Source organism: Triturus cristatus, chromosome 4_1 (genome assembly GCF_964204655.1).
Source record: "Triturus cristatus chromosome 4_1, aTriCri1.1, whole genome shotgun sequence".
Classification (NCBI taxonomy): Eukaryota; Metazoa; Chordata; class Amphibia; order Caudata; family Salamandridae; genus Triturus; species Triturus cristatus.
In genome coordinates, this window is record NC_140585.1 from 330,039,120 (window position 1) to 330,054,261 (window position 15,142).

General features: G+C 40.4%; 1 protein-coding gene across 4 annotated transcripts in view; it reads right to left on the bottom strand.

The window, feature by feature from the left end:
- The window catches only part of DDX11 (DEAD/H-box helicase 11), a 652,402-nt gene that overhangs the window by 487,107 nt on the left and 150,153 nt on the right, over positions 1-15,142 (bottom strand). For all 4 annotated transcript variants that reach the window (XM_085652300.1, XM_085652298.1, XM_085652299.1 and 1 more), the window contains exon 9: positions 13,107-13,309. In XM_085652300.1, coding sequence (XP_085508426.1) covers positions 13,107-13,309 — 203 coding nt within the window. The remainder of the gene's footprint in view (positions 1-13,106; positions 13,310-15,142) is intronic.

Consider the following 15,142-nt stretch of genomic DNA (forward strand, 5'->3'; position numbering starts at 1 on the left):
TGTATACAACTGTGGGGCTTAACGTGGTGCACGGATCACTGCACAGCTTCTTTCTTACCACACACCCTAGCACTTCGCTTCTTTGGGTCATTACCCATTTATTTTCTTATACACATTTTTTCTTTGGAGTGTTGGTAGCTGATGATGAGATCTTGAGGTAGCAGGCGAGTACCTTCCTGCTTTACCCTCCCCGGTGTTGCTACCGTGAGGCACCATCACTCCCTTTCTACACTTTTTTCACCACTTTTTTTCACCACATTTGGGTGACAGAGACACAAGTCTTCAGTCATAAAGATAGCCTACTTGTCTTACCTCGTATGAAAAATTCTTGTCTTTTCTTCTTTATTTTTTTTATTTTTTTTATTGGTGAGTCATACCCATAAGCAGCATAGATGATGTAATCACTTGCTCTACAGACTGTCTAAAATATATGACAACTGCAATGGATGTATGAATTGTGTGCTCACTGTGTGAACAGGTCCTTTATTGTATACAGATTTCTGAGTGGGGGACGACCTGTTCTCTGCCCCTTCAGCTCCTTATTGTGGTTTGATCAGAAATCTGTAACCTTCTCCTCAGGGAATTACTTCTGGGGACAAAACTTAAACTCGGTTCGGTTTCCCCCCTTTCAGGGTTTTCTTTCTCTTTTGGCTCTCCGTCATCTGACTCAGTACTGGATTCTGATTCATTAAAATACTCCTTTTCTGTGCTGTCGACTGGATTTGGAATCCTCAAAGTGTGGCTTGCATGGATCCAGTTCTTCAATCCAGCGCACTTCCCAGCTGTTGTTGTGGTCAAGATGACTTGTCTTGGTTTTCCCCACCTGGGAACCAAACAGTTTCTTCTTCTGTGGACTTTTATCCTTACCCAGTCCCCTGGGCTTAGATCATGGGCTGGCTTCATTTCAAGGGTGGTGGCATCCGCTCCAACCTGATGAAACACAGAATGAACTGCGTCAGCCAGGCTTTTACAGTACTCCAACACCATGTCATCAGTTATAGTCATCAGCTTGTTGACTGGTATAAACACGTGGCACATGGCTCGTCCCATGATGATTTCATGTGGACTCAACCCTGTAGTTCTGTCTGGAATTTATCTAATAGTCATGAGTACTAGAGGCAAGACATCAGGTCATTTCATACCTGTGGCTAAACACATTTTCCCTATTCTATTTTTGATAGTACCATTCATCTGCTCCACCACACCATAAGCCTCTGGTCGGTAGGCACAATGTAGTTTTTGGCGTACATTCAATGCTTCACAAATCAGTTTTATGATCTCATTATGAAAATGTCCTCCTCGGTCTGACTCAATTTTCACTGGGAACCCAAATCTAGGGATAAATTCCCTCAAAAGCAATCTTGCCACTGTCATCCCATCATTTCTTCTTGTTGGAAATGCCTCTACCATCTCGACCTATTGTTCCTAGACTCACTACTGTCTTTCTTCCTGGAGTGTATTGCTGACATATTAGACATCTCTGACAAAGACTTTCTGATACAAGTCTGAACTTTGCATTATACCAGGTTTGCTTAAAGGACCGGATCATAGCGTCTCTCCCTATGTGTCCCTGTCCATGATACATCCGTGCCATGGCAGAAATCATGCTATCAGGCATGACTGGTCTTCCATCTCGATAGACCCACACATTATCTTTCTCTCTTGGTGCACATCCTGCTTTTACCACTGTTTTATTTCCTCCTCTCCTGCAATTGTCTTACTTCTTCCCATGTTCCTACTGTGTTAGTAAACATCGGAAAGCAAGAAATCACTTCCTTTTCCTTAGCCCGACTGATTGAATTCTGATTTCGTGCACAGTATTGCGCCATGTCATTTGCAAATTTGTTACCAGTGGCAATATAATCACCACTGCGACTATGCGCAGCACATTTTACAACAGCCAATTGCCTAGGCAGCTGTATCGCCTCAAGCAACTTTCCAACCACTTCAGCATTCTTAATAGGAGTTCCACTTGAGGTTAGGAAACCTCTCTGCAGCCATATCTGGCCGAAGTCGTGGACAACTCCATAGCCATACTGGTTATCAGTTATCACAGTCACTCTCACACTTTTCCCAATCTTACATGCTCTCATCAAGGCAACAAGTTCAGCTACTTAGGCCGATTTCACTCCTTTCAAATAGGATGCTTCCATTACTGCTGCAACTTTACATACTGCATATGCTGCACTCAATACTCCATCATCTGTCCTCAAACAAGATCCAATGACAAACATGACAAAATCACTTTCTGGTAAGGGTTCATCATTTAGGTCAGTTCGTGGTTTTGTACAGAAATCAAGTACATCCAGACAGTCATGATCTGCTTCATCTCTTACTTCCACATTCTCTGCATCAGGCAACAAGGTTGAAGGATTCACATTCAAACATCTCACAAGACTTACATTTGTTGCACATAATATGACCTTTTCATACTTAGTCAGCCGACTGTGTGTCATATACTGACACGACTCCTTGTTAAAAGGATTGCCATGTCATGAGGTACAAACACTTTCACAGGATATCCCATAACAATTCCCTCACTCTGTTCCAAACTTCGACATGTAGCAGCTACTGCTTTCAAAAACCCAGGTAGGGCTACAGCTACTGGGTCCAACATTGATGAAAAATATGCAATTGGTCTCCTCAGTTTTCCATGCTTCTGTACAAGAACAGAGAGTGCACATCCATTTCTCTCACTGTAATACAACTCAAATTCTTTCTCATAATCAGGCATACCCAATGCAGGTGCTTCACACAACCCATCTCTCAACCTTTTGAATGCTGCCAATTCCTCTTTGTTTAAATCAATTGGATCTTTCACATACATCACTTCTTGTCAGTCGTTCCAAAGGTTTTGCGATCAATGAAAAATTGCTAATCCACTGACGACAATATCCAACCATTCCCAGAAACATTCTCACTTCTCTTTGGGTCATAGGTGGACTCATTCTTTTTATGATCCTGATTCTGTCTAGGGTTATCCTTCTCAGTCCTTTTTCAATGTTATGTCCTAAATATTGTAATTCTTTCTTGCAAAATTGTAATTTTGATGGTGACACTTTTAGTCCTCCATCTGCCAAATGATTCAGCAAGGCTACCGTGTCTATCTCACAAGCTTCACGGGTTTTCGATGCCAGAAGTAGGTCATCGATGTATTGAACTAGTACAGAATTTTCGGGCATTTCTAGACTTTCCAAAGACTTTTTCAATAGCTGATTAAATATTGAGGGGCTTTCTGTATACCCCTGTGGGATTCGGCACCAAGCCAAAATACGCTCACCAAAACGATATGCAAAAATTTGCTGACTGTCATGGTGCAAGGGGATGGAAAAGAATGCATGGCATAGATCAATCACTGTATACCATTCTGCGTCATGGGGAATCTGATATAAAATCACAGATGGATTCGGTACAATGGGACAGCATGGTACAACAATTTTGTTTATCTGTCTCAGATCGTGTACTATCCTGAACTTTCCACTAGGCTTTTTCAGTCCCATTATGGGTGAATTACATGGACTACTCATTATTTCTCTCAAAATTCCTTGTTTTATCATTTTCTCAATCACAGGAGTAACTCCTTCGATTATTTCAGGTGTCAATTTATACTGAGGGACATTTGGATAACTTACTTCTTCTTTCACGGTTATTTTTACTGGGTCTACATTTCTCATCAATCCTACCTCTTCTCCAGTGAAATCCCAAACTTCTGCTTTAACAGATTGTTTTAATTCTTTAGGTAATTCGTCAGGGTTAAATACAGCATAGGTTCCAGTAACCTCCTTCTCCCTATTTGCCATTGTCATTTTATACAGCACATCATCATCTGGTGTTTCAAATGCTATTCCATCTGGAGTACAAAATATCGTGCAGTTCATCATGCACAATAAATCTCTACCTAATAAGTTCACAGGACTGGTGTCGCACACGACAAACCGGTGTATTTCAGAAAATTTCCCTATGTTAACTTTCACTGGTTCTGTAAGGTAAGTTTTAATCGGTCTGTTGGATACACCAACTACTTGGATCGTTTCACCCGAGAGAGGAAGATTCTTGACATCAGCTGATCTAACAGTTGATCGAGTAGCACCAGTATCAACTAGGAAAGTCATATTTTCATTATTAACTTTTCCATCTACAAATGGGCCTGTCTGGTCTACTTCTAGAGTTGCGCCAAGTACGCACTCTTCTTCCTCCCTTCGGCACCGTCAATAACCCTCTTCTGAATCGCTTTCATCGCGTTGCAGCCAATACTGCGAAGCAGCGCTAGCGCGTGGCGGTTTATTAACCTGTTCTTCGTTGTAGAATCCAGTTTCCTTACTACACTTCTGGGAATTTTTGTTCTGTGGAAAAGGTGGTTTTGGCACCTGATTCTGTTGTGTTACAACCTGCTGTTGTCGCTGCGGTTGACCACTCACCTCATTCTACACCTGTGGATTCAATGATGCATTTTCATCGTTAGTACTCAGAGGAAATTCACACTCGGATTTCCAATGCCCTATCCTACCGCAATTATGACACGGAAACTTCTTCTTAGCTTCCTCAATATTTCCTTTACCTTTTCCAGGATAGAATTTTTGTCTTGACCCTGCTTGTTCTGCTAATTGAGCTTCCTGTCTCTCTACTACCTTTACTTGTGCCCACATAGCCTTTTCTTTCAATTTTCGCTGTTTTGCTTCAATCTCATCACTGAAATATTTAGCATGTCTCAGTACTTCGTCTATTTTCTTGTTTTGCCAGTCTACAGTATGCTGTTTTATTATCTCACTAATTTCTGGACGAAGACCATATACAAATCTGTATACAAAATGACTCAAATCCTTTTCAATTAGATTTTCATCTCCACTAAATTGTTTAAAGGCCAAAATTAACCTCTCATAATAGGCATGTACTGACTCTTTGCTTTCCTGATGTGTTCTGTCAATTTTTACCCAGTCTGTCTCTTTAGGAGGTACTTTGTTTTTCAGAAATGCCATAACCTGTTAGTATTTCTTCATTACTTCGGGGTCTGAAGCCCCTCTTTTTGGATCCCTTGGGTATTCTTGTGTCGGCCAATCTATCATGATTTTGCACTCTGTCCCTAGATCTGCTGGTACTATTATGTCAAACAAGCTATTTAGATCAATCCACAATAGTTTGGACAATTTTACAAATCTGTCCACCTGTCTATACCACTCGACGAGTTTTTCACGTAGTCGAGGGAAGTCATTTGTAAATGACAAAATATCTTGCCTAGTCCATGGGACATGTACATATCCTCCTCCTGGAATTTCTCTCATTGGGCATTCTGTCACAACCTTCTCTTTTTCTCTAACAGGGAAAGCTGAAAAGGTTTTATCTGAAACTTCATCTTGTTTTAGATACCATCTACTTTTCCATTTGTCCACATCTCCCCATTTTCTCAACAAAATAATTATTTCCTTAATCTGACCTATTCGTCCTGTGGTATTCATGTTTTCAATGTCTTTTTCAGTGAAATCTACCCGATATGGTTTCTGCAGTGCTTTTACCTTTTCAATATCAATACCCATTTCATTTGCCACTTCTTCTAATCTTTCATGGAGACTTTTTGCTCTCCACGTTGAGCTTTTACACAGAAATAACAATTCTTTATCTTGGTAAGTTTTTAACTTTTCCGTAGGGATAGTTCCTACTATTAACTCTTCAAGTACCATTTGTAGTTTAGCCACATCTAGTGACTGAGATTCTTTGTCTTTCTTCTGCAAGCTTCTCAACCATTCACTCAATTCTTCTGTAGATTGTCCTACTGACTTCTCTACATTCCCTTGTCCAAAATCCTTTTGTGTTTCTGATATTGATTCCACTATTGTCATATGCCTTTCTGCACAGTTCTGGCCTACAAACGGGTTATTTGAAACATTTGGTTCAATCATACTCGTCGTCTGTCTCCATGGATTATCATTTTGACTCATTCTTGGTTGTTCAACCTGTTTATTACTTTTATAAGAGACCGTTAAACAATGTTTGCTATCTTTTGGTTTATCAAAAATAGGCATTACTGGACCTATCGTTACTGGGACTGTTACAGCTTCCAGATTTTTGGTCAATTCTTGTATTCTCTCTGTTAATTCTAGGGTTGTCTTTGCTAGTTCTGTTCAATTTTCATCGTTTATTTTACCTCCGGACTTCTTCTCTACCTCTCTAATGGAATTGTTTCTTCCCAAATCTTGGAAGTCTGGTTCCGATTTTATGATTCGTACTGTTTCTTTCATTAGGGCACTTGGGGTTAATATTTCTGGTTCTGGCCAATATGGGGGTGGATTTTTATAGAACATGTCATCGAGAACATCGTCCTCTGACTCATTCACTCCATACCCTCTCGATTCCACATTATGTCTCTTCTCTATGCACTTTCTTCCTTCATTCTCTCCTGCAGTTCTTACGGAAAACCCTCAGTCATACTCGCATTCCGCCACCTTCTCATTCGATCATCATGCGTCTCATGTCCGTATGATCTGCCAAACATGTACCTATATCCTCTACCATTTCTCTGTCTTTCTCAGTCATGCATCTCATCTTCCCACTCAATGCTTCAAATTGTGTTGGTCTAGGTCTTGGTTCTAAATTCATCATTTTCTCTCTTAAATTTCTCAAAATTGACAAATTAAATGAACCATGTTCTGGAAAAGCCAACACTCCGTCCTTTTCAGTATACTTGACCCAATTGTCCAACCAAATACAGGTGTGATATCCATATTTTGCAACCATAAAGGATGCAGGGGTTTTCGGTGGAGGAAAGTAACTGTCCTTCCCTAGTTACAATCGGTTTGTCCTTTTTAAACCACTTTTTAATTCTACCGAACCAGGTCTTTTTCTCCTTTTCTGGTGGATCGTAATACATTTTCCTGTCTTCTGTGTATCGCTAGTCTCTCCTTACAACTGTACCGTTATTCAGTCCAATCGTAGCGCGACTCACACTAACGCACCAATCTGGAGCGTCTATGTCACTTTTACAATTCTCCAATCCCAGCGCGACTCACACTAACGCACCAATACGGAACTTCTACGTCACTCTGTGCTTCTCCACTCCTAGCGCGGCGCACACTAACGCACCAATCCGGAGCGTTCTACGCTTCTGAACGACTGTCCAATCCCAGCGCGGTCGATCTGATGTCAGCAGCCGCTGCCGCAGCTCCAGCTCCTGTCTACCCCTCCGTTACAAAATCCATTCGGTAAGTTTTGTTTCAAATTTACAATTTTGTTAGTAACAACACAAAAACACCACCATTGTCCGCTTCGCTAACCAAAGAATAGCAATAGACCTTTCTCACGAGAATTCCGCCTTTCCCGAGAGCAGCACTTACCTCTGCCCTACTACGGAATCGTTACTTCTGTCGATAAAGTAGCACATCCCTCTTCCTTACCCTTCTAACAAGCATTAGCTAACAGTTTCTCCAGAATTAAGACACATAGTTGGAGACCCAATGCTCCTGAGAAATAAAACTAGAGTTTCACAATTAACCCGAATGCCTTTTCATTCACGCACTTTTACACTAGAAAATGTAGTACATTCACACAGAATCCTGTCTTTCCCGAGAACAGCGAACAGTCTGTCCTACTACAGAATTATGACATACGTTAACAAAGTAGCGCTTCCCTCTACTTTATCCTTCTAACAAGCTTAGAGAACACCTGTTACCTTTCCAGTGATAAGCGTTATCGGAATGCCATTTGGACTCCTGGTACCTAAGTCCAAAATTTCACAGGTGACCTTCGCTATCATACACACTTCTCTCACACAGAAAATGTCTCTAATGGCAACACACGACGATGTCACCGAATCGAACCCAGACAATGCGTCGTGCAACTTCAATCGTTACACGTTTCTCCCCGTGTACCTACAGGGCAACAACAATTCCGTCTTTTCCGAGAGCAGCGCTTACCTCTGCTCTACTACGGAACCGTTACAAACTTCCGACTTCCTACATCCCAGAAGCCGTGCAAACAACATAAAACTCGACGCGACTCAACTTAGAGTGTTAGTACATAAACCAATATAGAATAACCAATAATTAATAAGCAATTTACAAGCAATAATCACCAAACCAAAACAATAACAACCATTACTCTGCTACCAGAAAAACTGTTACAGCGTAAAACATCAAATTCCCCCTTCGTCACAGACCAAATACCTCAATAACAAATTCACTCAAATACATTACATTGGTGGGGCCCATAACACCAACACTCATACTTCATTGATCTGCTTCCCTAGAGGAATAAGTTTCCAAACGCTGACATGAAAGAAATGTCTTTACCTAAACCCTAAATGCATTGAATACTCTATTAACTCCAACCTTGTGATATTCCCCTCATTGGGTGATGAATCAGTTAGTTGTATATATGATTTAGTGATTCAATTCATTTATCTATACTCTTCGCTTATTCTAATTTCCTCAAATAATCGACACAACACAGTTTTAAATTAATCAAACATTATTTATCTAATAAAATTGCAAATTGTTAGAAAATCATTGTCCAAACCGCAGAACATTATATTGACCTAATCTGGCTAATAGTCGTCCTCTAAGTCAGTCAAGTCGTGGAAAAATCTTTAAACTCATCAAAGTTAGGCCGCAATTCAGTCTCTCATAGATTCAGGATAACAGCTGTCCAGCAGTGTCACCGTCCTCTCCGTCAGCATAACGTCAGGAAATCAAGTTCGTCAAAGAAGAGAGAGTTTTCTAATTCACTTTCCTACCTACTTTTATAATGAAACTAATGTCAAAATGTATCAAGATTGGGGTTTTAGACAGTCCTCATTGGTGGATTTGGGGTCGATAGGTAAAGTTCTCACATAGTCCGCAAGATTAAGTCATCGCACTTGCTGGTTCCGGTTTTAAAGACAGTCCATTGTTGTAGTTTTGGCGAAGCTCCCAGAGTGTCCTTGGTAGGAACATAGTCTCCTGGGGTCAGGACGAGGCCATTGTTGCTGGCGGTGACGCATGCGCACTTCACCCAGAACCTCGTGTGACAGCAGCAGTCACGTTGTACGTCTTGGTCAGCCATCTTAAGGAAGGCCAAAATGGTCAACTTAAGCAAAACAAACACAAAAACGTAATTAAAACATGGAAATGTCTAATATGTTAAACCCTCACTAATTCCCTTATGTGTAAGTAATTATCTAGCAGAATAGCAACATTCAAAGCGTTTATACTCACTCAATGATGCGCAACTTACAATTACATCACAAAAGCAACATATATCATGCAATATTCTAATTTTCTACCATTAGTATGCATACATATGTTAGTATACAATTAGTTTAGCCATGTAAAATGCAAATCCCACGTGTAATTCTTTTGTTAATATGATTGGTAAGTCTTCCACTTCAAACGAATTAATAAAGTTACTATTAGTTGATTATTCAGATTAATAAAAACATGCAGAAGGGGGGGGGGTATACAAAATTTTGTACTACCCGCTCCAGCACTGCAACCTGTGGGCACCCGGAACCCATAGAATATTCATATGCATCTTGTACCCATATTCTCAGAATATCCAGAGGAACAAAAATGTGGTATGAGGGGGCAATTGAGCTTTTGCAGGGAAATGTTCCTGCTGAGGGAGACTGGACAGAAGGAATAGGGTTTGAAAAGAAAATTTGCAAAAATCTATTCAGCGCATTCTCACGGTCACACAATTGGGGGGAAGAGAGGTCTTGTGCCCAGTGATAGAAACCTTAGGATGTGTAGATGAGGAAAATATATGGTGCTGGTGTGTTGAGCTTCATTACAGCTCAGAGGTAATACTTGCAAACAAAAAAATGATATACTAAACAAGCATTTCACTTTCGATTGCTTTTCAAATTTTCCAGTTTATTACCTGTGAAAACCCTGAACCCATAGAAAACCACATATGTCTAATACTCCCACATTCAAGAGACCCAGAATACAGATAGGTGTTAAGTCTTGGCAGGGGCAAGCTACTGTACACGCGAGACAAAAGAAAAATACCATGTTTTAAGGAAAAAAAGCTAAAAAAGTGCAAAGCATCATATTCAGTCTTCAAATGACCAGCCAGTGGCAGGGAAAGGGGTTCTGGCTTTCACAAATAGATTCCATAGGAAGTAGAGTATTAGAAAATATACAGTTTTTATACTTTCAATATAATCCTCAATTTGACATCAGTCAGCTAACGAACAGTACAACATAAACAGTTATTCTACAGTAATTTAGTCTTCTGTGCTAACATTACACAATGATTAAAACGACCACAATCCCTAGGAAAACCCAAACCTATTTGGCATTGCTGGTCTCCAGATAATCAGTGCAATATTTCCTTAATTAGCATTTCAGATTTTATGTTTGCCCATTTGAGACATGCTGTAAAATCTTAAGCAAATTTATTTAAAAAATATCAGATGGGATATTGATGCTGTGTTTGCACCACTACACAGCCCGATGGTGTCATTATAACACATACTTTGTTTGGGAGCATCAAGAGACCAAGGAGATGCATGTGTTTACACAACTCAATGCCGATTTTCTGGAAACAAAGGTCTGGCATAGAGAGGTGCATAACACCCCTGGCAGTGAAAGAGTTGACAAACATTACCAAAAGGTTTCATTTTGTCTTTTGCACTAAGAAGGCTAAACCCAGATATTCCTTTTGTCTGGTTTCATTTGAGTAACCATAAAAGAAAAGCATAATTATGCAGATGGTCAGGATTATGTAGCGCAGAGAATGCAGAAGCACCAATGCTTTAACCCTAGGCTGCGAAGTAAATCATGATTAGAAAATGTTGATGCTGGCTCAATACCGTTGAAATGTTTAAATGGAATTACTTCTCTTTTCACCTCACACACCCATCCGAGACACAAGATCAAACCACACGGCACTTAAGCACCATAGTGCTATCTGAAAAACCTAAGCAGAAGCGACAACCTATCATGAGCTACATTAATTCCAGCTCTTAATGCAAACCTACAGGAATGCTGCATATTCATGCTCGGAAGTTGAGATTTCTTTGAGTATTCTGAGAAATATTAAAAATGTAACTGATATATAAAACAAAGCCAGTAAATGAGTCAACTGTAGCTCAGACCAGGATTCATCCACGCAGAGCTTTGGTGCATCGTCCTTTTCCTGGGGCTTTTTTTTTTTTTTTTACAACAGTCAGGCGACACAGACTTCAATCACAACCAAAGGCAACTCGGGAGATACCAGGTCATTAAGTGCTCTATCCAGATCTAACTTTGCTCGGTGTGGCTCTCCATGTGAACACACAACGATCTCCTGCCATATTATCCACAGAGTGCCATAGGATTGCACTGCTGATTTTCAAGGTGTAGGGGTTAGCCCAGTGAACAAATGAGAAAAGCTGCTTCAGAAGACAGAGAACAATTATTGAGGGGGCAAAGGAACCAGAGGAACAAATAGGGATCAGTCGTTTAGGTGGGATCATCAGACAAACACCTGGGTAAAGAAGAGGAGTCACCAAATAAGGTTGCCTCACTTGGCCCACTCACCAGCTATATAGGTGGCACGTAGGGATTGGAAATGTGAAGGACAGTAGCACAACCCAAGGTTTCATATGAAAACTAATGGCGAGAGCCAAGAAAGAAGGCAGCACTTTGCTTAGATTACCCTGATAGAGCTCAAGATGTAGTGGTCATTGAGGATTCAACTACAAAGAATGTGTGCCCCACTAGTGTGTCACATTTTCCCATGGGAGAACAACAAGTGTGGTGCTATGTCACAGACCACAAAGGTTCCTTTGCTTATCAAAGGGCAGCATGCCATATTGAAATATAAGAATCTTTTGTCTCCCTATAACTGGAGAGATTGGCAATCTATTTTTCCAAGTGAAGGCAGGTACTTTTTTGACAACAGAAGTCTCTTTCTCCAATCTACACACAAGAGAATACATACAAACAATTTAAAGGCAAAATGTTTAGGAGAACTTAAAATTCAGAAGTGGCAGTGGGCTATCTTACATGTGCATATGAAAACAAAATGTGTTGGAGAACGTGTTTAAGTGTGCTTGAGTCTTAAAAACATACTGAAGCAATAACATACTAAATACTAAAATGAAATATAATAAAAGCTGCAATATTTGCACAGCCTTTCTGTAACCACGACTGCATCAGTATTTTACAAATAATAATTTAGAGCTGTAAAAGCATGGCAATCCCTGAAAGAGGATTGTCAGATAGAATAAAAAATTGTGAGAAAAAAAACTACAGAAATAGAAAAAGTAGAAAAAACTGTCGCTGAAGTAACAGAAGAGGCGATAGCCTGAACATAGGTGGTTACGAATGGCCACTATAAACTTTGTAGTATGGACACTCGGGAAACAAGGAAAGGCAGACGTCTTGGAAATACAGGTATCATTTAAAGTAAACCGTGGTAGAAGCAGAAAAGAGTGGACCCTGTGTTTAGTAATGAATGAAATTCATTACGTTGAAATGTAAAGTATGCATTTATAAAGAAAATATAGCATTCTGCACAGCCCAATCCCTCTAGTTTAGCTAGACTGGCATAAAATTAACTGGGATTATAGGCTGATGGAGTGATTGCAGAAGAACACCTTCAAAGATTTCAAATTACCAGCTTGGGAGAAAGATCTCAGCAAAGAACCACAGCCCCTTGTCATCGTATCCTTATGTAGAAATAGTTTTCAAAGGCAAATAGTCCAAGGAGAGATTAGCTCTTGAATAGGCATTGTCAAGTCAGGATATTAAAAAGATGACGAGAGACTCAAAGGCTGTTTTGGTTCAAAATGATGGCAATGAAATCCTGTAGCCTTAACTATGACTGATGAAAACAAACAGCAAAGGTATTAGAGAAAGATGTTGCCAGATATAATTGCAAAGTATTGGTCAGCTTTAACATGGTAGAATATATAAGTAAGAATCTATGCACAGATAAGTCAAAATTAACAAGGTCTTATATTCACAAAGTGGATCAGTGATGTGGTTGACAACATTTTCATGATTGTAGTTTACAAGGAGATATAGCAGCTCACTAATCTCAGTGCAACACTGTAGCGGTTAAAGACTGTGAATGTAAAAAGAGAATGAAGTAGTAGGCTACTGCTAAAACAGAAGGCCTTCGAGAGAAGAATTAACAAAGCACCTCACCTGGGCAGCAGGAATGGCAAAACGGCTTCCGTAATATGGACACGCTTTCAGCTCCTTTCCCATAGTTACGAGCTGCTCAATGTCCTTCACCTCCACCAGAGTCTCGTCTCTAAGCAACTGCATCTGCTCATACGAGTAAAATGGGCAAACCTCTCGACTCTCGCGTTTCTTCTTTTTCCCTTCTGGCTCCTCGCTCTTCTTCTCTAAAGGCAAAATACAAATAGAAGACATTTTGTTTGCCGTGTACAAAAATTGAGCCTCTACTTAAGGTGATGCTTGAGTGAATGGAGGTGTTTGTAAGGCACGACTTGCATTCACATGAGACCATTAACTAATCTGGGAGTTACTCACCTTCCAAATATCCCTTCCAAAATGTGTGCATAAACAAGAGAAATTAAAAAACAATGGTTTGATATAAATATATTTTCAAGAAAAATTATCCCCTACTGACTGACCACCTTAGTTCGTTTTTATGACTGGGTCATCCATACTTCACATTTCTCCTTTTCCTTTACATTTAGTAATGCCACTGACACCTTCTGTCCAGTTACTATTGCATACTTTTCCCCTGAAGCATTAAATCTCCTTGTGTCCCTCATTCAGGGTAAAGGGGAAGTACATAAATACAGTACTTTTTGCTTCTCAAGCCAGATGACAATCAGTGCTTAGGTTTTTCGATCTATATTTTATCTAGATTTTCACTGATAACAAATAATACTGATCGATGATGTTACCCTCACAATCCTTGCTTCCTACTAGGTCAGACATTATGTTATCATAGTCTTTTCCAAACAGACAACAACAAAAAACCAGTTACTTACCTTCTGTAATGCTCTTTCTGATGAATACTCCAACTGCAGATTCCTCCTATTGTGAATATTCCCAGGCACCACTCCAGATTCAGAAAACTCAAAAGCAGTGGTCCTACACACCGGTAGGTGCCACCAAACAACTCTGCGTCAAAACAATTCCACTCCAGTCCAAAAAACACAGGTCCCGAACAACAAATGGAGACCTATATAAGCGTCAATCATGTTGCAAAATGTCATCATTTTTCTTAACCCCTTTAGTGCAGGGGAACACCCGCACTACCTCTCCAGTGCATGAGCCAGCCACGGGCAGACACTGGGGAGGGCTAAAAAGCATGCTCGATTCCTTTTTTTGGGGGGTGGGGAGATGAGAAATTACTTCTGTGCCTCTCCGCGTCACCTCTCGCGCCCATCTATGATGGCGCACTGATGTCATAAAACCCCATACTATCATATTGGAACACCGTCTTAAGGAAGTTAAAAAAGATACAAGAGATAACTATCCCAACAGACCCCAAATACATCCTTCTGGGTATACTGACAGAGGTTGACCTTCCCCGATTCAAGCACCTATTCTGCAACCTAGGTCTCATAGTAACAAAGAGAAACGTGGCCAAGTGTTGGGGCGCCGAAGAGATACCAACCATTCAAGAATGGAAAACAGGAATGGATTTTTACATGGCAGCGGAAAAGATCACAAATAAAGTTAGAGGTTGTTCAAGGAAATTCAGTACAATATGGGGGCCTTGGATGAAATATGGTATAGACCTGGGAGAAGAAGAGGGACGGCCCCATTCACACTGACCTATCGCTTGGCAGTATGATTTGGTAATCATGCCATGTCATGTATCGATTATGTAGCTACTGTGCATGATTTGATTAAGATCTGTACTCAGATGAACAAATTACGAATGTATTTCGACTCAAATGCAGCTATGGTTGTTGGTGCATTGTTGAGCCCCTGGTGTTGCTGGTTTCAAAATCTAATAAAACATTTAAATAACAAAAAGTTTGACGAGAAAGGGCAGAGCCCCACCTGGACTTCATGTGTTTCTTCTTCAACTTGCAAGAAGACTTCCATTTCGTAGAAGACCTACCTCCGGAACAGCTTAGAATGCGGCTCCTTGCCTTAAACCTGGAGCAGGACTGGCTTGTAGCCTTCCGATGTTTTGCCACATACAGCTTTGCCTCACGGATGGCCTTCGGGTTAATCTGGGTGCATTCATT